We start from the raw sequence: 21094 nt of genomic DNA, 5'->3' as shown, positions 1-21094 counted from the left end.
TTCAAAGGGCAGGGTTAGAGGAACAGTAGGTCAATACCAAAGGGTCAGAGCAAACGGAAATGGTGAGCACTCTCCTGCAGCACTGCTGCAACCAAATAACAGGGCAAATTAGGCCACTCGCTTGGGGATGCATTTTCTTTCGGGGTAAAGGAATTGTGATTTGCATCGAAACCAAGGGGACATTATGAATGATTAGCACAGTGAACATTACATTTTGTGATCCTGCCAGATCACAATGAAGTCACAGTAATGGCACAGATGCTAATGAATGATCACATTCTCCAAAAGTTTAAACTCATATTTTATTCTATAATAATATTACAGAAATGGTCTGAGACAACAGGAACTGCGTCATGCACTCTCTGGCCCAAGAAGACTCAAGGGTAGCCGTGCAGAACTTGACAGCAGGAATGGTGGGGTCGGGCGTGGCAGGGCAGGTCAGGGCTTCACCAGCTCCAGAAGAAGAGACGGCTGCCGTGTTTGGCTGGCTGAAGCTCGCCCTCGATCACGGGGTTTGGCTCGGGTCTGGGCCTCGAATGATACGCATTCTCAGGTACAGGTCTAGAGGTCTGCACCTTGGTCACCTGAGACAGGCACAAGGGTTACATTTTCAGACCAGAAAAGGGATCGGCCAAACAATGGATATTACAAACTGAATGCTGAAAGGTATAACAGTCCTCAGGATTCAAAAAGTATGTTTGCTTTAAATTTGGTATAGTTTATTCAAATAAAACATAATGGGCCGGACTTACTAAAACCTTTAGTAGGTGCAAAACCTTTTAGCACATGAAAAACTAACAACACAACCAATGATTGGTGCAAAACAAATATCATGACCAATCACAGGTCATATTACTGGTTTTGCATGCTTTAAAAGATAGTGCAGATATTAAAGGTCCTAGTAAATCAGGCCCACTGTGCGCAGCTAGATGTGAAGACAGCAGATTGAAAAATGGATGAGGAAAGTGACATTGTTCCGATAGGCTTTAAAACTAGCCCTGATCACCGTGTACGGCTGACCTCTGAGAATCAGAACAGTGGCCTGAGCGCACAGATGGTCTCTCACCTTGGACAGTTCACCCAACTCAGGCCGTTCCCAGCCCAGTTTCTGCAGCACACAGTTGTCAAACTCATTCTGCTGTTTGCGACACTGGCGCAGTTCTGCCAGGTTGGTGTAATCCAGACAGGTCCAGTATTCAGTGAAGGACTCTGCACAGTTCCCCTTAATCTGCCTGTGAAAAGCAAAAAGCAGTAAATCAGCACAGCGACCCAGTGAACATATTCAACAGCACCCGCCATCTACGGGATCCAAGCTTTCAAGGATCTTATTTGAAATAAAAAGTCGTTTAAAAGTAAGCATGACATGCACTGGAACTCCAGACCTCAATTTTCAAGCAGTTAATCAAGGAAACTGTTTGATTTGGAAAATACCATAAAGCCACGGAGAGACTGCACAGTTCAAAAAGCAACTGAAGACTTGTCTCACACAAGCAGGTGGTTCACTGCCATGCCAGTTCTGCATTGCTAAAACTGTGACCATTTTGGCTGTTCTCAAAATATGTCTTCCTACAATGACAAATTAATGTGCTGTCAGTTTCCTAACCCTGGCATCCCAAACCTATATGCTTCAACTTGCTGTGAACATTTTTGACAACACTTGGGAGCTTCAAAAACTGTGACTGCTTCCTCCTAGTTTGTCAGAGTGAATACTTAAAATTAACCACTTCCTGTTTCAGATAATTCAGCACTCATACCCTTGTATAGCCACACCACCACCCAAATACATCAACACACCCTTAATACTCTCCATTTCATTGTTCTGTTGCTCAAGAGACACATTTCTCATGGCAACCTTTGCTAAATTAGACACTAAATAGGAAGATAATGAATATCTGGACAAGCAGTTATTTATTAAGGGCTGTCCAAGCAATAACAGGTAATAGGCCTACATCCCAACATGTTACTGCATGTTATAAACAAAATACTACAAAAATATACCATTAAAAGTTTTTCTACTGAACAAAAACTCAGTACATTACATATGCAATACATTTCTCAGAGATGAAAAGCTCATAAAAAATACAAACTTTTAAAAATCTTCTCCAGAACAAGTACTTGTGTGCCAATTCAGTGTTTGCCAGCCCTTATCTCAACTGCTCAAATACATTTAAAGGCATGTCAATTTTGTGGCATGATCTGATGAAGAAAAACCTTTTAAAAAATATTGGTACCTATTCAAAACAAATGACATTTTCTGATAAATGGTACAGCTTGTATTCATATGACCAAAAACATACACATCAGATAATAATATTGTGTTTCCATTACCTCAAGGTATAGCCAGCTTGGGCTGGGAGTCGTTTCTTACAAAAGACCACAACAATTATTCATTTTACATTCTGTATTATGTGCAAAGTCATTCAAATATTTTAAAAGTAAGGAAATGAACAAGAACAAGTAATTTCTCTGAATGAAATTTAAACCACCTTTATTTCACATATCTCTTTTGCCTTGTCTCTTGTAGGAGCAGTCTCACAGAGTGCTGGACAGTCTGTCATTGCAAGCAAACCCAAGCATTTCAAGCATCTTGTGTGTCAAGCCTTGGACTGATAGTGCTGTCATGGCAACAGGTATTAATAATTCTAGGTTTGGAATTGTTGGAAGACGACCACATCAAAATCTGCTGGAGACACAAGATGTTTTGACGCTATTATCTTCTTTATTAAGCACACAAAGTTGTGCTATGTTGTTCTGTCATTCAGACATGTCATTCATACATTGGTATGTCATGGTATGATGTCTTGAACAGCTGTAGTTTTTGACATAAGCATTTATGAATGATTATGCAGTGCTTATGAAGGAACTGTAGCGCTCTTATGAAGGACCACTCAGAACATTTTAAGGTATTTTCTTTAACCCCTTCGGCCCCCCCCCCCCCCCCCCCCATTTAAAAAAAAAATAAAAAATTTACACACAAGCCTGAAAATAACATACCCAAATGGTTACTATTCTTGAAGCCTTTTGACTACAGGCATAATCCTGGTCTCTTCTTCTGTCTAGCAAGCCCAAAAAAACACATTACTACACTTGCCACATGACGATTTTCAGAAAGCCTTCAAACACTTTTTCCATATTCTACTATTTATAATTACTGGTCCAGAGAACATAAATGTTTAAGTTTATCAATGCAAATTCGCTTTGATAAACACTACTGCCACTGCTCAGACTGATATATCCCAGACAGTGTTCCTATATTTCCACAATCTGACAAACAGCCGCACCCTCTTGACTTTGCTTGTTAGCTGAAGGGAAAAGTAGGAAAACACACACGTGTGGGTTAACTTGCACATTAGCCTATTCACTCCAGTCTGAAGACATAGTCAAAACATCCAGCTCCAAAATTTCCATCAAGTGGAAATAACAGCACATTGTTGGATAGCTAACACATCTTAAAGCAACAAGCCATCAAAAGGCAATCTGCAGATAAGCAAGCAAGGGTGGGCACCACAAGACTGAATGAGCGGCTCACGCACACTACTCTGGGGGCGGAGTTCAGTGACTGAAATGTCATTTTTCTGAAAACACACCACACACACAACCCCTTGTGATAATCACTTATACTTATTTTCCAAAGCACTTCCAATTCCATTCCATCAGTCTCAACACAAACTGTATGTTATTCAGTTGCTCAAACAGGAAAATGTAAATGAAGATACATGTATAAGAACAGATGTAAGGATCCCAGGAGACAAAGAAAACAGTCACTGAGAGGCTAAGACAGGGAATAACACCGTATGACTCGCTGTACTCCAAGTTCAATTCCAGTCCAAAATATGTTTGACAGTTTATTATTGAATACAGCGGACGCAATGACAGGCTTTACCATTTTAATGACCATCAGACTGCAGTGCTGGCTTCTGGTGCCATAATTGTAGATTCTTGCGGTATGGTGTGTGTATGCATGCAGTCAACAGAAAATATGTGTCCCCACTCAGCCTGTTTCTAGCTCTCAGGCGAAATAAATCTAATCAACCACGTAAACCCACGTGCCGTCCCAACAACCGTAAATTACAACAAAATACTGTAACAAAAAAAGCAACAGGAATGCACACAATGCATAACAAATATCCATGGCTCCTACAATAGACAAATCCAATAAAATGAGTTGCTGCGACATTTAATCTTGCAAAAATTACAATTTTGTATGCGTTCTCTGATCTTAATACTAAAATAAGACTTAAATTCTGATACATCTATTAACATCAATGGACAGCAAAACCATTCTTATTTTAATCCAGTTATGTAGAAAAGCATACATATTATTATTCATGATAAAAGGCAGTCTACTGAAAAAAGGAAGCGTTAAATACATACTTACCTACGGCTGCAAATAAATGGTTCATTTTCAGGTGAAAGATTACATTGGCATAAACCAGCTACCAGTGTGCAGATTCAATCTCTCATTTTTGAGATTTAATTTCAAAACATGAAATCATTATTCGTACATTCAATTACAAAGCATGGTTTTCAACGTCAATATCTATGTACACTCTGATAATAACTAGACAGGAATTAACTATATATTTATTAAACAAACAAAATTACATGATCACGTCCATCTGTTTAGTCAACAAAATTCCCACTCAGATCAGGTTTGTATTTTCCATGATTTTTCAAGCATGCAATACATTTCAAGAATTGATGCAATGTCAGGTCTACCTTGATTTACATGGCTAAGTTAGTAATTTGGATGTTTTGAGGCACATTATTTCTAAAATAGCTTGTGTATACAAACACACACAATCCAGCGGACAGTGAGTTTTGTTTGGCAACGTAATTAATGTAGAAACCAGTGAGCTATCCTATATGTTAGTGCTATCAGCACACTGATTTTGCAAGATTTGATGGTGAGTGACATCAAGCTAGTGAGGTAGTAAGGAAAATGGATGCAGTTTGTCTGCTTGAGTTTATCTATTTATTTATTTGGACACATTTGAAGAATACATCTGACAGTGTTTTCTACGTCTTTCTAGGATGCATATATTTTAAAGCATATTTTAGAAACTTGGGAACCCAGAGTCGAAGTGTTGTTCAACCTGGTCCAAGTTAAATCCACTATGAAAATGCAACAGGACACTTGGGATGGGTTTAAGTACCTGAAGAACTGCAGTGCACACTCATTGACCTTCCTTCCCTCGTCCAGGCATTTCCTGGGGTCCTTCTCCTCCCACCTACACAACATGAACTCTTTGTTGGCCTTGTCACACTGCGAGCCATAGTGGTGGGCAGCGGCTTTCAGCACAGACGAGGACACGTTCACCTGGTGTAAATGGACATTTTTGGATAAATGTGATGGTTAACTCTTTCATACACTTTCAGTTCCTAAAATGATTCCATAACATTTAGAATCGGTAGTGGTGTAGTTGGCAACAAATAGTACTTTCAAATTAGTACGCTTATGTTTAATTGAAACCCCAAATGAGTTGCATTTCAAATTTGGACAGGAAAAATTATTATACAACTAGGCAGGCAGATGTAAAAATAACAACAACAACAACAATAATAATAATAATAATAATAATAATAATAACAACAATAAATGCACGTTGCATGCACTCATCGGCTGAACATGCATAGATGCTAGGTACTGTTAACATAGTTGCGTTTGTGAAAAAATAGTATTACACGATTTAAGGCTGCATGTCACGGCCACATCAAAAACTAGGTAAAATAACCTATGACAAGTATGAAAGGCAGAATGTCTAACTATTGTGGTTGCTATGAACATTTTTGAAAGTCTATCACTGCTAACTTGTCTTTCCAAGTAGCTACCCGGCTTTAGCCGAAATACCGCTCGGTGATGCAATGTTAACTTAGTGCAAAACAAAAATTCAACAGAATGGCTAGCGTTAGGTAAATATGAAGTAAAAAATAAAATTAAAAAAAAACAGCGTAACCATTTACGTTTACCAGCAATGAAATTTCAAGAAAGTTTAAATGTATGACAGACAACTAAATGAATTAACCCAGCTATCACTAACGTTAGACTTTTAACATAACTAAGCAAGCAGCTGCAAATATGCTAGCTAAGTAGTTACGGCTAGCTAGTCTAGTTATTTACCTCCTCGACAGTCAGCTCATCTAGGGTCGGTATCTCTACCACACCCGGCATGATACAGCGTGTCTGGGAACAGCTAAAAGAAAATATAAAAAATGTACAAGTCGGCTAACAGTTTCTAGCGAACACTTTATCCCCGTCTGAAAAAAACAAGGTCGGTGAGACAGAAGGGGAAGGCCTCACAGAGAAGGTCAATCCACTCCACAGACCGTACGCATACAATCCCACCTCCTTCATGACATCATTAGTGCGCGACAGACACATAAGCACCCTGTCGTCATCATGGCTGCTACAATAAGTTTATATCATGACTATTTTTGTGTTTCAAAGACTACACACTTTGCAAACACATTGGCTTGCTTACCAGATACATTATCTAGAAAAAAGAAAAATATATATTTGGCACGAACCTGAATGTTGACAAATTCTACGCACCGATTGCGGTTGCTATGGAAACACTCGCACCAAAGCAAACACACATTTTGGCAGGTTTACAGCGTTTCTCGTTTATTTACCAGATATGGAATTCTGTGGTAGCAGTTATGATGGGGATTACAACAATGGCAGGTAAACTCTTTTTTCACCGTTGATATTTGAACCCGTAAACTGTTCCGAATAAAATCTCGGAGTAAAACTGGCAACTCGGCTGATTCTAGATAGCCAGCAAGCTGCACGAAACCGTACAGTCTCTGGTCCAGACCCACGGCGCAACTTGGCGAACTATATTTTTTGGTTGATTTTACGCGCTCATATATGGCAGTTGGTTCTCTCAGAATTCTGACTGATAATCAGGTCAGTATTTTCACTGAAGAGTTGATACATCTCGCCTTATAACTTCAAAGTCCCAGGTCATTTGTGAATGGTTTAAATGGATTTTGAAAATAGACACTTCATGCTACAATCATGATAACGGCAATGACTGTGCCGTGAAGTTTAGGTAGCAAACAACAAGGCTGAATCCTTTTGACGTAATTTACATAGAAACTATATGCTCATGCCGCCTAGTTTCACTCACTGTGGCCAAGCGGAATCGATAACGTTTCAGAAAATATATAACTTGAAAAGATTTAATTCAATATTTTCCCGTTTATTGAGGGTGTGACAGAAAATTACGCTCACTGTAATCGAATGTTTTTCCACGTTTATCGTTCGATTGAGCATGCGCAGTACATTTTTATGGGTGTGCTGTCAGATTGTTCTAGCTACTTTACATGAACCTTGTACGGCGATCAATGAAGGTTAACAGCACAATAGCAGTTACTGCTTGTCACTTGTACCACCACTGTAGTGAACAAAAAAGGCTACAAACTACCTTTTCTATGAGAAATGTGTTGTCGAGCTCACGCGCATACACTGCTGGCAAGATTCTAAAGCTCCGTTTTCCCCTCTGTACTATATAGCTAGCTATCTAGGGCACGTCCTTACCTTAACGTTATTTGTTGTCCTCCGTGTGTCCATGCATCTCTATCGGTGGTTGTAGCTGTGTGTCTTTAGCTCCTACTGATGCGTGCAGGATAGCATCTTATAACCGGTGAGGTTTCGATATTGCTCTTTGAGCTTCTTATCTCACCTGCACATGTACTACTTGCTTTTATTTGTTGTATTTAAAAAAAAATTATGTTACTGTGTGCACATAAACTGAACTCCTACTCATGCGTGCAGGATAGCATCCATACGCCCTAACTAGGTTAACTAAAGTAGGCAATCCATACGCGCTAACTAGGTTAGCTAAAGTAGGCGAAACGCGAACATGTTAGGGTTAGCTAAAGTAACGTTAGGCGATAAAGCTGTACTTAAAAATGTCCTGCCATACCACCTGCGCATGCGTCCTACTAAACGAAGAACCACTTGCGCATGCGTCCCAGATATACGTCCCTGAAAGGTCGTCTGTGAGTGAGTGACCACAATTTGCCATGCATAGCCCATGGTGCCAGTTCCTGCGCGCTGTGGGAAAAATTGTATCAGATACTGGCTAACGTTTGCTTACTATTCGGGACATCCTCTTTATTGTATTTTTCACCAAATACAAAATTATAGCAGTCTATGTTCTAGCCCTTTATACTAGATAGACTAATTCATGTTTTTGTTGGAAATTTTCCAAGTTGAAAAGTGAGCATCACTCCCATTTCCACCATTTGATTATAAGACAGTGTTTAAGTGTAGAAATTATTTTCCAAATATTGGCTATATTTTTTTTCAAGTGTGAAACAACTCGTTATGCTGCCATGAGTGATGACCACCTCCCAGTGGGAATTCATTTTTAATTGTGAGAAGCTGAAAAGCATGAATTCTGCCATTGGAATATTACTTGAAATGCTAATAATATGGTAAAATGATCTGGAATCAGTTTAATTTGAATTTGGCAATTACATCACTTCATTACATTGAAGCTTACACTCCCATCATAATTTGTCCCTGGAAACACAAAAATGGACTTTCAATTTTGTTAGTCTTCCCTCTATATGACTTCCCCTTCTACTATCTGACACCACTCTCCTTTCCAGAATGGAAGGGAGGGGAGAGTATACTTTGCCAACCGAGACAAGATATGTTGGAGAGATGAAGGATGGTACATTCCACGGAAAGGGAGTACTGTATTTTCCCAATGGAAGCAAATACGAGGGAACATGGGAAAAAGGAATATCAAAGCAGGTGTGCGGTGTGCATTCTGCGTGTGTGTTTGATTGTGGTCTAACACAGCAGCCCATCATCTGGCTGACATGTCATCTGATCCCTGTTCATATGCCACAGAGCCTCAAGAGCCACAGAGCTTCATTTCCTGTACCCCTCAGATGAGTGCGATCCAGACGGGGAAGACATTCCTGTTCTGTTACAGTTCAAATAATTAATTAATGCATGCTACAGCCAACATAACAACCAGTTATTTTTATAACTAGACAATTCCTGCAGAAATTGTGAAGTCTGGTTGCCGCCAATGCAAAGTCGACTGCTGAACAGACCTTTATACATTATGTAAACATTATTCTTACAATATAAGTATTAAGTATTACTATTTTGGAAAAAGACAACGTATTTCAGGTTTCGTATGCTAGGTAGTTGACATGGTGTTCTAGGTGGTTGTTAGGGTGTTGCTAGGTGGTTGCTATGTAGTTCTAGGGTGTTGCTAGGTAGTTGATATAGTGTTCTAGGCAGTTGCTAGGGTGTTCTAAGTGGTTGCTAGGGTGTTGCTTGGTGGTTGCTGTGGAGTTCTAGGCAGTTGCTAGGGTGTTGGGTTGCTAGGGAGTTAATAGCTGGTTGCTATGGTGTTCTATGAGGTTGCTCTGGTGTTCTAGATGGTTGCTAGGGTGTTGTATGCAGTTGCTAGGGTGTTCTAGGAGGTTGCTAGGAGGTTAGGGTTACAGCTAGGGTTAGGGTTAAGGTTAGGGGTACAGCTAGGGTTAGGGTTAGAGTTACAGCTAGGGATAACGTTAGTGTTACAGTTAGGGTTAGGGTTACAGCTAGGGTTAGAGTTAGGGTAATGGTTAGGGTTAGGGTAACAGCTAGGGATAAGGTTAGTGTTACAGCTAGGGTTAGGGTTAGAGTTAGGGTAATGGTTAGGGTTAGGGTTACAGTTAGGGTTAGGGTTAGGGTTACAGTTAGGGTTAGGGTTAGGGTTGCGCCTAAGGTTAGTGTTACAGCTAGGGTTAGGGTAAAGGTTACAGCTAGAGGTAGGGTTAGGGTTACAGCTAGGGTTAGGGTTAGGGTAACAGTTAGGGTTAGGGTTACAGCTAGGGTTAGGGTTAGTGTTACAGCTAGGGTTAGGGTTAGGGTTACAGCTAGGTTTAGGGATAGGGTTAGGGTTACAGCTAGGGTTAAGGTTAGAGTTTGGGTTAGGGTTAGGGTTACAGCTAGGGTTAGGGTTAGGGTTGGGGTTACAGCTAGGGTTAGGGTTAATTTTAGGATGACTGCTAGGGCTCGGGTTAGGGTTTCAGCTAGGGTTAGGGTTAGGTTTGGGTTAGGGTTAGTGTTAAGCACAGTCAACCATACTAATTACAACTGCGGTCCATTAAAAAGTTTCAATGATCATAGCCAAACACACGACATTCATCCCACTAGCCTATCGAGCTTTTAGTGAAACTTAAAAAGGTCTGCCTCAGGATCGGTTATAGTGTGCTCTAACTGCAAAAGTTCAACTTGCTTCACCTTTAAATAGAATAATAGAATTCAGCATCTAATGTACTACACCAAAATGAATGTGTGAATGAAGCTTGTTCATACCTTGTCACAGAGGTACTGCAATCTATTAGAACATCCATTTTGATAAGGAACAGAGCTCTTGGATAATGCACTCTAGACTGTGTTGCTGGGCAAACAGCGCATGTGTTGGCTACAGGGGAAATACACCTTTGCTGATGGACTGGAGTACCAGGAGAGTGATTGGGAGTACTGTAATGGCTGTGACAGACGGTTCTACACAGAAGTGTGTAATGGACTGAAACCAGCAGGTGAGGTCACAGAAATATTTTACCCCCAAACCAGATAGGCCTAGTCTTAACCTCATTCATGCTTTTATCGTTTTATAGTGTTCCAATATTATCTTTGCTGTTCTCCCTTCTATATTCAAAATGCTTCTTGTATATTATGATTTGCATAACATGTATAGAGCAATCTCACAGTATGCTCCATCAAAAAGTGAAAATGAATGTGGGTGCATAGAAAAGAACTGGAAGCCCCAAGGTAACTTTTTAACACAGAATTTTCCTGCGTGGCCTTGCAGGGGAGTCCCAGCTGACCAACCTGGACCCACCACGTGTCATCCCCGAAGGCTGCTACGACTGTGGAGATGGCTTCTACAATCCCCAGACCCGGGTCATCTCTGACTACAAACACAGTTTCCTTAGGAATGCAGGTGAGAGGACCCGGTTCTTCATTGCTGTTTGAGTTAAAGCTGACTCAGTTTCACTCTATAGCGACTGTTTGAACAAGCTCTCTCCCAGTGTATGGTGATTGCAGTTCCCCCTTTTTAACAAAAACCATGAAACGGAACAAGCAAAATGAAAGTATTCCTTTCATACTTATGGTTTACATTCATTAAGGGCCAAAGAACGTATTATGATTTAATTTGCATGACGTGGAAAAAATACAGGTATGATCAGTGTTCCAGAGGTATAAATGTATTAGGTAAGTACCCCCAACAGGAAATTATTGAAATATAGAACTTATGCCACTCGGGATTTCTTTCATGTCAATTTAGCTTCATGCCCTCCCTTGACTGTGCATGCTTCTGTACTGCAGTCATTAAAGATTTTTTTTTTTTTCCAAAAGAAAATATAAAACACATTTCCCCCCATTGAATGGCCAACGCGGGACCATTGATTTGAGGAAAATCTAGTTTGTCAGGTTTTCAGAGAGGAATTCTGATCTGGATGCCAGCGCTTCGTAGCCGCGCAGCGCCAGGCGATGTCATGGATTAGGAATGGCTGCGGTTTTAATCTGCCCGCTGCAGCTGCGCTGGGGGACCGGACCCACTGGCTGTGAGGGCCTGCAGGGGGCGGGTTCAGGCAGGAGGGCAGCTCTGCCAGGCCTTGCCAATGGCTCTGGGGGTTTGGCAGGGAATCTCCGGTTGTATTGTGTCCACGGTAAATGTGCTATGTGCAGAAAGTCTAAAGCAGTGTTTTCCCCGCCCCTTGCCTAGGGGAACACCTATTGTGTGCTAGTTTTCATTCCATGTGAGGTCTCAGTTACTTGGTTTGATGGACTTAAATTCTGATCTTTATTTTGATCTGTACATTTAATATACTTTAAATTTGGTGATACTTTCTGTGAATGATCCTTAATAAGAGCAATATAATAGCTTTATAAGCAGTACATATCACCTTCATACACACTACATAAACGTCAGTTAATGTATAGGCATATGCTGTGTTGCCTCGTCACTAATACAGCAAGTGACATTACTATGACACAACCAAATTTCAATTTGTAGTTATTCACCTAACATCCTTAAGCCTAGCAATTCATTTTTGAGTCTCTCATCTTAATATCCAGAATCATATATATATATATATATATATATATATATATATACATATGCTGAAACCTATACTCCAAGAGACAGTGAATAAAAATAAAATAAACATGCCGCATGTTTTTGTCACCCAATACTCTTGTATTGTGTCAAAAAATGAAATACGTAAACCTTTTTCTTCCAGGTGTCAGCAGGATAAGAATTTCTGAATATCTGTGTCATCCATATGAAGGTTCTTAGGCGTGCATATAAAGTTATGTATGACCAGGGTCTTATGAATGACTATTCTTAGAAAGTGATACCAAAAATGATTTGTGAACATTTTTTGCTGTTGTAAAAATATGTTCATTTATTTTTTACAACAGTATACTTTGTCCCTCAAATTTTGGGGACTTATCTCAACAATGCTTAATTAGTTGTTCAATTCATTGTTTTTCCCCATTGGGCAACTACACATGATCTACACGTGTGGAAAATAGCCTACAAAAACTCTTTCACGTGAACCCACCTGTTAGGACAAACATGTTTCCAACAATTCTCATACCTGTAATATTCTCTCTGTACATATATATGAACTCATATCAACTTGTGATTAGCATTCAGTACTTCATTAAATTTCTACTTGGCTTTGGGGACCACCATAGTGAGTGGGCAGCCAAACTGTGACCACCACCTCAAAGTTTGGGAAACCCTGTCCTGACTACCTAACTGCAACATGACACAGAGCACTACCTAGCATCATAGATACCAGAACTGTGCACAGAGCACAACCTAACAGCACAGACAATTCAGCATGAGAGACTAAGTGTATTTAATGCATTAGTTTGCACAGGCCAGAAACAAGAAAGAAGCATGCAAATTCTAAAGAGAAAATAAATACATGCATGAAGATTTGTTCTCACTTGCCATTGGTTAAGTACAGTTCAGTTATGATTTGGAAGAGGCACCGTGCTGTTATTGGTGGAAAGACAGAGAGGCCGTATTATCAGCAACAGTGCCAAGATGTGTATAAAATCTTGTTTTTAGTTTCTTTATTTTACATTATTTGACAGGAAATATTTAATCAAAAGCAGTTAGGGCATGCTGTCCCTGTAGCATCAGAAACCATCACAGAGCATTTAATCACTGCAGCTCCAGTCAGATTAGACAAATCAGATAAAAAAGACACGGTCTATGGCTGGATTGCCCCCCCCAATGGCCGAAAGCAAGCTGCAGGAACTTCAGATGCACAAACTTAGCGGCACAGAACTGTCAGATGAAAGGTATATTCCATGGCATTCAGTGTGGAGGTGTTTCAACCTGAACAATTATACGGCAATCTCAGATTATGAGTCAGGGTTTTCAGTGGACATTGATATTACCTTGCATCCCCTTGTACTGAAAGCACTCTTTATTTTTGGGTTTATTTTTTATCTTTGCTGAAGACACATTTGTCAAAATGGGTGTGAAGAAAGGATTTATTGCCAGTGGCTTCCCTCCTGAGCGAGAGTGTAAGGGAACAACGCTTAGTGGAGGTGGAGAGGAGTTTCTCTGTTGGGGTGGGGGGTGGGGGGGGGGGGGTCAGGGGAGGAGAGGAAGAGTCTGGCCGCAGCTGCAGGACAAAGGAATGGAGGGGAAGGGGCAGGGAATGACAGGGAGCCGGCCCAGAGAGCAGCTCCTGGGCTGGGCAGGAAGGGCCAAGGAAATGCCCAGGCTGTGGGCCAAGTCCTGAAAAGCAACAAAAGCAGATGGGAGGAAGCCCTCAGGAATCTCTTTACACAGCAGCCGTGGGGAGAGGGGTTAGGCCAAAGTGACACGGCCCCTTCTCAGGTCTGGGAGTGGCAGCGCGGGGCCATGAGGAGAGCTGGCCCCTTGCCCAGGGACGCATGCAACGGCCTCACTGGGACGTTGAGCTCAGTCTCCTCCCACTCACCCTCTCACATATTAACCTTCACCCCTCTGCTGCTGGGCTCCAAAACACCGACAAATGATGTCATTTGGAAACAGAAAAAAAAGATAAAAAATATAAATAACATGCTTGAAAACTGTAAAATGAGACCTCTGTGTTTCACTTCTCTGAGAATCTTATGGAAGAATGATGGACGATTTCCCTGATAAACAGCAGAGACCAAAGAACTTGTAACTTGAAGATGGCTGTAGCCAAGCCCCTCCCATTATCCTAGCTGTGGGTAATACTGAAAGGGATTTGAGGATCAGAAGGAGAACTTTGGAAATTTCAGAAAATATCCTGCATGAAAGTAAACCGCAAAGAGACACGGTGGCAAAGATCAGCATGCTTTTCTTTTTTGTTGTTGAATTTAGCAGTTGACCTCCCGTGAATAACCATTGTAAGAATGAATCATGCTGTATCCAGGAAATAGACCTGAGATACAAACAGTGGTCGTAGTGTAAATATCGAGGCAATTCATTCAGCCCGCAAATCATGAAAGAACACTGTGTGCATGACATCAACAAGAAAAATGGCCCTGTTACTGGTGACCTTGTACAGCGCAGCAGCCTCTGTAGAAAGAGAAGGCTGGGGTTTTGTTTTTCTGTTCAATACGACAGTGTTTCTGTGTATGCATTGATCCTCAGTCTCGCTTTAATTTAGCAGTGATCAGTTCTTTAAGTACCTGGAAGACCTATTATTGTGTTTTCTTTGTGGCTTCCGGCTTCTTAGGTAATTGTTCCTTTGAAACTCATTTCACATTCAAAATATCTCACAGCCAACAAATCTTGAGCCCTGGCAATTCTATTGTGAGTCGAAATTAAGATTTTGAAAAGGCAGTATCAGTATAATCTGTTTGTTTGCTGAAAGTGGTACTTTCTACAAAGGAAAGTCCACTGCTTGTGATATGGTTTACATTTTCACGACGTGATCCCAAAAAACAAATCTTCTGGTCAGTGTAAAAATAGTAATGGGCAAGGTGGTCTCAGCTCCATTAAAGGAGGAACAGTCCTGCTTTGGAAGGAAGCACTTTTCCTTTTGGATGTATTTAAGGGATTAAGATAAACGTGTTTTAACAAGGCACCGTTACCATTTTCCTGTACTGTGTTCTAAAATGTGCCAGTTGGCACGTATGTGCAATTAATTAATTTCCAGTTGGTCTTAGTCTCAATGTGGTCCAAATTAACATGCGGAGGGGTCAGAGTCAGATCTATTTGAGTCCTCTATTTGACTAGTGACATTGACTGGATTTTAGTCTTAGTCACATTCCGGTTTACATTACTTACCCCTGCTACTCTTGTCTGTCTGCCTGTCTCTGCCTTTTTGGCCCAGTTTTTGTTGGCTCTCAGAACATAAAAATTACCATTTTTTTAAACTAGTTTCTAGGCTACTAGTTTCTATAACCATGCATTACATGGAAACTTAAGAGATTTTTCGACAACATCCTGTGGCACAAGGAATTACTTTATTATTTTTATTGATTGAGAATGAATGAGAAAACAGTATGTTACAGAATTTAGAAGAACAGAATATCCATTTAAGCTTTACTTACCTAATTAAGATTATATCCAGAGGAATAAGGCAAAAAAAAAAAAACGAAACAAAATAGAATCATATGTAAGCTTCAATAAATTGAGCTGTGTTTCGGTTCTAAAGAAGAATAAAACGATCACTGCCTTTTTGTGGAGCCGATTGTAGCGAATGTAAAAATGCATGAAAATGCGATCTGGCTTATTAGCATGCACACTCTGGGTAATTGCGGTCAGACGCTGGCCAGCGACAGGGGAAGCAGAGGTATTAATTGGTTTAAAATAGTGATGAAATGTTCTTCTTGAGCGTGACCTCGTTGCCTCGGAGGCAGAGAGCCCGACAGAATGGCGAGACGTTTCGTTAGCGACTTAGCATGCAGCTGCTGCTTCGCAGACCGTGATTTGAATTGGCGCACGTGGGAGCCAGGTAGAGTGGCGCGAGGCGAGTGGAGAGGCAGTTAGGGCCATCGCAGGCAATTACTGACAATCAGAGAAGAGCTTAAGACCTGTTCGCAACAATGGAGCAGTCCGCCTTGTACCCGGGGTGAGCGCTCAAGTGCGTGCAGCTGCGCTCTGCGATTCAGGCCCCACAGAAAGGCCCTACCTCTCGCTCTGCAATTAGCAACTCCTTTCAGTGCTAACTATGGAAAAACAGTATTATCTACTGTTTTTACTCCGCAAATCATGCTTCAAAAGGAAACTACTGTTCGGTTCTCCCGGTGATTGATTTGTTAAGTGCAGAGGGCCACTGTGTCGGGATTGGCTACATCCCAAATAATTCTTGTTACCACAGATTTAGACCGAAATATCATATAAAGGTGTTTGGTTAGAGTAGACAGTATACATACTTTAAATAGTAATATAGCTAATAGTAAACCCTAGAAAGTCAAGTTGGTGATGTATTGCTATTTTTAACTGCTATTATGAAAAGGAAGTACTGTAAGAATAGCAATGGCAAGATCAGCATTTATTACACTGTTGTACAATTTTTTTAAAATGACAAAAATATGTGTTTCTCACATTTACAAATAAGAATTGAGTTCTCGGTAAAGCAGCAGTAAATGAATAAACTAATTCTTGGATGTTCTTTGTCATTTCTCCTTGCAGATGATGGTGAACATGAGTGGATTGTTCGCACCTGTCGGAAGGGCTGGGATGAGGTTGTGGGACATGCGTCCAGGAAGTAAACGCCTGAGAGCTGAGGGAACCTATGACAAAGCGGGACTGCGTCATTCTGATCTCATACAAATAGACATTGTGCTTTTCAATTGTAATCAGCTATGTTCCGCAGAAGAGGTTTGCCCTCACTGTAATAAAACTCCTGACGGTAAATCGGAATGCTTTGGTGTGGGGGCGGAACAAAACTGAAAATTCCAGAAACCTTCCTATAGTGTGGAACCCAGAACGGAACACACTAAATGTGGCCTGACAAAGACACCGTACAGTATATAATACAACCTCCTTGGATTCTGTTTCATGTGGATTATTTGCAAGGCCTGTACTCCACTCTGAAGGGCAGTAAGGCATAAACTGTTTACAGTATGGAGTTAGGTAAATCTTCCAACCAATCACGGCAGGCTGCAGCTTTATCAGATGCGCTGTTTAGACAGAAAACATTTTTTGACAGGATGGTTGGCATCACCGTTAAGGAACGTCATCTGGTTCAGTAATTTTAAAAAAGCAGAGTACAGATTAAACAATTGTCTAGCAATGGTTTCAGGGGACAAGCAATTTATTATATCTATAATGGTTGATCTTAGTTAAATATATGTAATACAATATTTATGTGTAGATTTAGTTCCAGATGTTTAGTAGCTATTCACAACAGTGGAGTTATGTGTTTTTGCATCTGGGACTTTCTGTGGCACTGAAAAATGCATATAAATGCTTCTGCTATTTCCCTTTTTTATCACTTCATACAAATATTTATTATATAATACAACATTGAAGGCTCACAGACTTTACAAGTGTTGATTTGCGAAAACTAAAGTAGTATCACACTGCAAGTATGTGAGCACTGACAATAGTGCGACCAGTTAAAAATGTCTGAAAAAAAAAAATATTTCATACAATGTGTTCTTACCTTTGCAAAAAAAAAACATAAGTGCATTTTTTTCATGCATTGAAATGAAATTCTGGTCCTCAAACAGCACCAGCATGTTATTGTGTGGTTGATGTAAGCTCTTTGAAACATTGCTCTACTACTTAGATGTCTGCCTCACACTTGATCAATAATCAACACATATAATCAACATGAAAGGGGGATTCTTTTATTTAAGATGTGTCAACTGCATAGTAGTGGGTCCCACACCTTTAAAATAGATTTCATATTTTAATAAATAACCATCTAGTGTTGGGTGAAAGATATGAGTAGATTTGAGTTTATAGAAATTTTAGCAAATGCATACAGAACAGTTGTGACCTACGTATCAGATGAATGTTAACAACTGCGAACCAAAGGCACAAATGGCATTTATGTTTATGATGTATAAGATAAAATATGCTGTATTGTGTTAGACTGTACATTTGTTATTTGTTTATGAAGCCTACCTTTAATGTTCTATTTGCTTTAGCCTTGGCTGGACTAATGGATAAGTCATTACCTGTTGTTCACTATAAATATACTATGCTGCAAGTAACAGAAAAAATAGATGAAGCACTTGAAGCACTTAAATACTGTTGAAAGGAGAGTGAAAATGACCAGTTAGAAATTGATCAGTTAAGCAAAAATAATGTCATGTGCTTCTAATGGGTAGAGAGTCCTCTATTTATCTGTTTTGTTCTTCTGTTCAGCACAGTGAAGGTACAGTCTTGAGTGGTGCCGCTCAGTGTAATCAATTTCAGATCATTTCTTTTAAAGGCTTTCTGAAAGCAAACCAAGTGGCTGGTCGATGCAATAGCTATATGTGCTGTATTGTCCAAAAGGATAATACGAGGATATGAAATTGTTTCCCATTTAACACATAAAGAGGAAATTTGGTCCATTAGGCCTGCACTCCATAATGGCATCTATAAATATTACTCTTAAATGGCAAATAATATAAGTTATTTGGCTTTATGAAATGTGCATTAAAGGTTGTGTGTGTGTGTGTGCGCGCGCCCATGCATGTGTATGTATGCACACTGTCAGTACTCACAGTTTCCCTTTGAAACCTTGGGTACCTGATCAATCCCATGATGCAAGCTGACAGTAGCTTCCTGTGTGTGATGGCAGCAGGATCAGCGGTGCAGTCATTAATGTGCACACTGACCCGTGAAGCGTCAGGGAGTGCAGCTATCGGCCTGTGATTACTTCCTGCCCTGTGCCAGGCCTGCATTACAGACCAACACACACACACACACACGCACGCACACGTACACACACACGCACGCATACACACACACACACGTACACACACACGCACGCTCACGCACACATACACACACACGCACACACATGTACACACACACGCACGCACACGTACACACACACGCACGCGTACACACACACACACGCACGCGTACACACACACACGCACGCTCACGCACGTACACACACACGCACGCGTACACACACACATGCACGTACACACACACACGCACGCTCATGTACACACACGCACACACAAACATACACATATGCATGCACATGCACAGACTCACACACACACACACACACACACACACAAACATACACATATACATGCACACGTGTACATGCAATGATGCACAGACACACACACACACATGCAAACATACTCTTATACATGCCACATGCACAGACACACACACACACACAAACATACACGTATGCATGCACGCGTGCGCTCGCACACACATACAGGCACACACACAGGCACGTAATCACACACGCATGCACACAAACGCACGCAGACACACATACGCAGACACAAATACATGAAAAAAATTATTATTTGCCACTGCTCCAACGTTAATGCTCAAAGAATAGTCAAAACAACCCAATTTTGATTAGTTCCAGCTTGAAGCACAGAATGTGTTTGTATGTGCTTGTGTAGTTCTGTTATTCTTGTTCTGAAATTTCTGAATAATGCAGTCAAATTGTTAGTTTTAAATTCAATTTTATTGCATTTAGTACACAAAAGACATTTATAATGCACAATAAATGGAATTACCTTTTTTTTTTATCAAAACAGACATTTGTGGAAAAAAGTGCTTACAGGCTATTTTCAGTCTCAATAAATACAGGAACGTTGAGGCCTGGTCTCCCCTCGTAAACACAGGATCATATTTCCCACTCCACAGCCAAGACACAATGATACAGTTTCACACAACTCGGTTCCTCTGGCACACAGACTGCCATAAACATCTATATACATCCCCACTCCACTGTCGTTGTACCACTTTCCCCACTGGGGATGAAGCATACAGGAAAGACACTTCAGGGAACTACCGATTCAAAATCCCACCAAGACATAAATTAACAAGAGCCATTGTGATGTGATAAAATAATGCCTTACATGTAACAGTACATGCAATGGGGTTTCAATCAATTTTTACAAGGTGAGAAGGAAGGCTTTATTTTATATTGAGTTCAGTCTCTCTCTCTTTCCGTATCTCTCTCTCTCTCTTTGTGACTGAGCATGTTCATGGAGTTTCTCACTGTCATTGCGCAGATCTCTCTGAGATGGGATCTCTGTACTCCCAAATTCATCCCAAATCAAAAGTAACATATGTTTAATATTAATAAATATAATAGTTTAATGACTCATTTGACTACATGTTAAAATATGAGCCAAGTATTAAATATATATAAATTATTGCTAATTTCATATTTCACTTTTCACAAGTATCTGTTACTGTAAAATTATAATTCACTGCATAATAAATTCGTAATGTAATGCTTTAATGTTTTAATTTAAATAAAAATTAAGCACTTCATATATTTTAATAAATGACTCATATTTTCACACATAAAATAGATAATCCTTGTGATTTCATATTTATGTAAACATATATTACTTTTCATAATTGTTCTGTGCTTCATGCTAGTATGGAGTCCATTGCTGTTAATTCAAAGATGCAAACAAATAGAATGTGTTTTTGAATAATTTAATAAATAAGGCACTCAAAATGTCCTAGTTTGAAAGCATCACAACAATGTAAAGAACTTCTGCAGTTTGTAAAGATTGGTCAATCCTCAGCAAGCAGCAGCCTAATGCCCACACTGACCATTTAAACATCAATGCTTAACTTGCATTTCGGTTGGGTTCTCCCATTAATGAATACATGATATTGAGAAAATTCACTCCTAGTTCTCAGAAACAATAATTTTCATCACTGATGAGTCCATCCATCAAATAACGGGCCACGTCTGTTAGCTGGAGATTTTGCTGATAATTTCACAGTAAATGCATTTAGATCATATTTACTGTGGTTCCCGTTTTTGCTGCTTTTTCGACCTTGTAAATATAAACACTGTCGACCATATTCTCATGACTGAAATATATAGCTAAATTAAAATGATGAGAGGTAAATATTCTCAGAGATGAAATTGCTGCCCCTGTTCTGCCATTTTTCTGTAAATTGTTCAC

The 21094-nt window shown here is 40.1% G+C and overlaps 2 protein-coding genes across 4 annotated transcripts; one reads left to right on the top strand and one right to left on the bottom strand.

Moving 5' to 3' along the window:
- Positions 1-283: 283 nt before the first annotated feature.
- ndufa8 (NADH:ubiquinone oxidoreductase subunit A8) lies at positions 284-6371 on the bottom strand. Of its 2 annotated transcripts, XM_035391930.1 has the most exons (5): positions 6302-6355; positions 6122-6194; positions 5157-5320; positions 1067-1232; positions 284-584 (listed from the first exon to the last, which is right to left on the bottom strand). In XM_035391930.1, the coding sequence occupies exons 2-5, from the start codon at positions 6170-6172 to the stop codon at positions 447-449; spliced, it is 519 nt and encodes a 172-aa protein (XP_035247821.1). In that variant the 5' UTR covers positions 6173-6194; positions 6302-6355; the 3' UTR covers positions 284-446. The 2 variants fall into 2 exon arrangements, with proteins under 2 accessions (XP_035247821.1, XP_035247820.1); XM_035391929.1 differs by having other exon boundaries at positions 6122-6371.
- Positions 6372-6376: 5 nt separating this feature from the next.
- morn5 (MORN repeat containing 5) lies at positions 6377-18633 on the top strand. Of its 2 annotated transcripts, none has more exons than XM_035391932.1 (5): positions 6377-6685; positions 8623-8770; positions 10452-10563; positions 10836-10967; positions 16650-18633. In XM_035391932.1, the coding sequence occupies exons 1-5, from the start codon at positions 6639-6641 to the stop codon at positions 16727-16729; spliced, it is 519 nt and encodes a 172-aa protein (XP_035247823.1). In that variant the 5' UTR covers positions 6377-6638; the 3' UTR covers positions 16730-18633. The 2 variants fall into 2 exon arrangements, with proteins under 2 accessions (XP_035247823.1, XP_035247824.1); XM_035391933.1 differs by lacking the exon at positions 6377-6685 and adding an exon at positions 6705-6910.
- Positions 18634-21094: the final 2461 nt, after the last annotated feature.

Source organism: Anguilla anguilla, chromosome 14 (assembly GCF_013347855.1).
Source record: "Anguilla anguilla isolate fAngAng1 chromosome 14, fAngAng1.pri, whole genome shotgun sequence".
Lineage (NCBI taxonomy): Eukaryota > Metazoa > Chordata > Actinopteri > Anguilliformes > Anguillidae > Anguilla > Anguilla anguilla.
The sequence above is the reverse complement of the archived record's forward strand: the minus strand, read 5'-3'. Positions and strand labels throughout refer to the sequence as shown.

Coding starts and splice junctions, on each gene's coding strand:
- morn5 (XM_035391932.1), top strand. CDS start 6,639: ATGGAATTCTGTGGTAGCAGTTATGATGGGGATTACAACAATGGCAG. Junction 10,564..10,835: donor TAATGGACTGAAACCAGCAG/GTGAGGTCACAG, acceptor GTGGCCTTGCAG/GGGAGTCCCAGCTGACCAAC. Junction 10,968..16,649: donor CAGTTTCCTTAGGAATGCAG/GTGAGAGGACCC, acceptor TTCTCCTTGCAG/ATGATGGTGAACATGAGTGG.
- ndufa8 (XM_035391929.1), bottom strand. CDS start 6,172: ATGCCGGGTGTGGTAGAGATACCGACCCTAGATGAGCTGACTGTCGAG. Junction 1,233..5,156: donor TGTGCACTGCAGTTCTTCAG/GTACTTAAACCC, acceptor TGCTTTTCACAG/GCAGATTAAGGGGAACTGTG. Junction 585..1,066: donor AGTTGGGTGAACTGTCCAAG/GTGAGAGACCAT, acceptor TGCCTGTCTCAG/GTGACCAAGGTGCAGACCTC.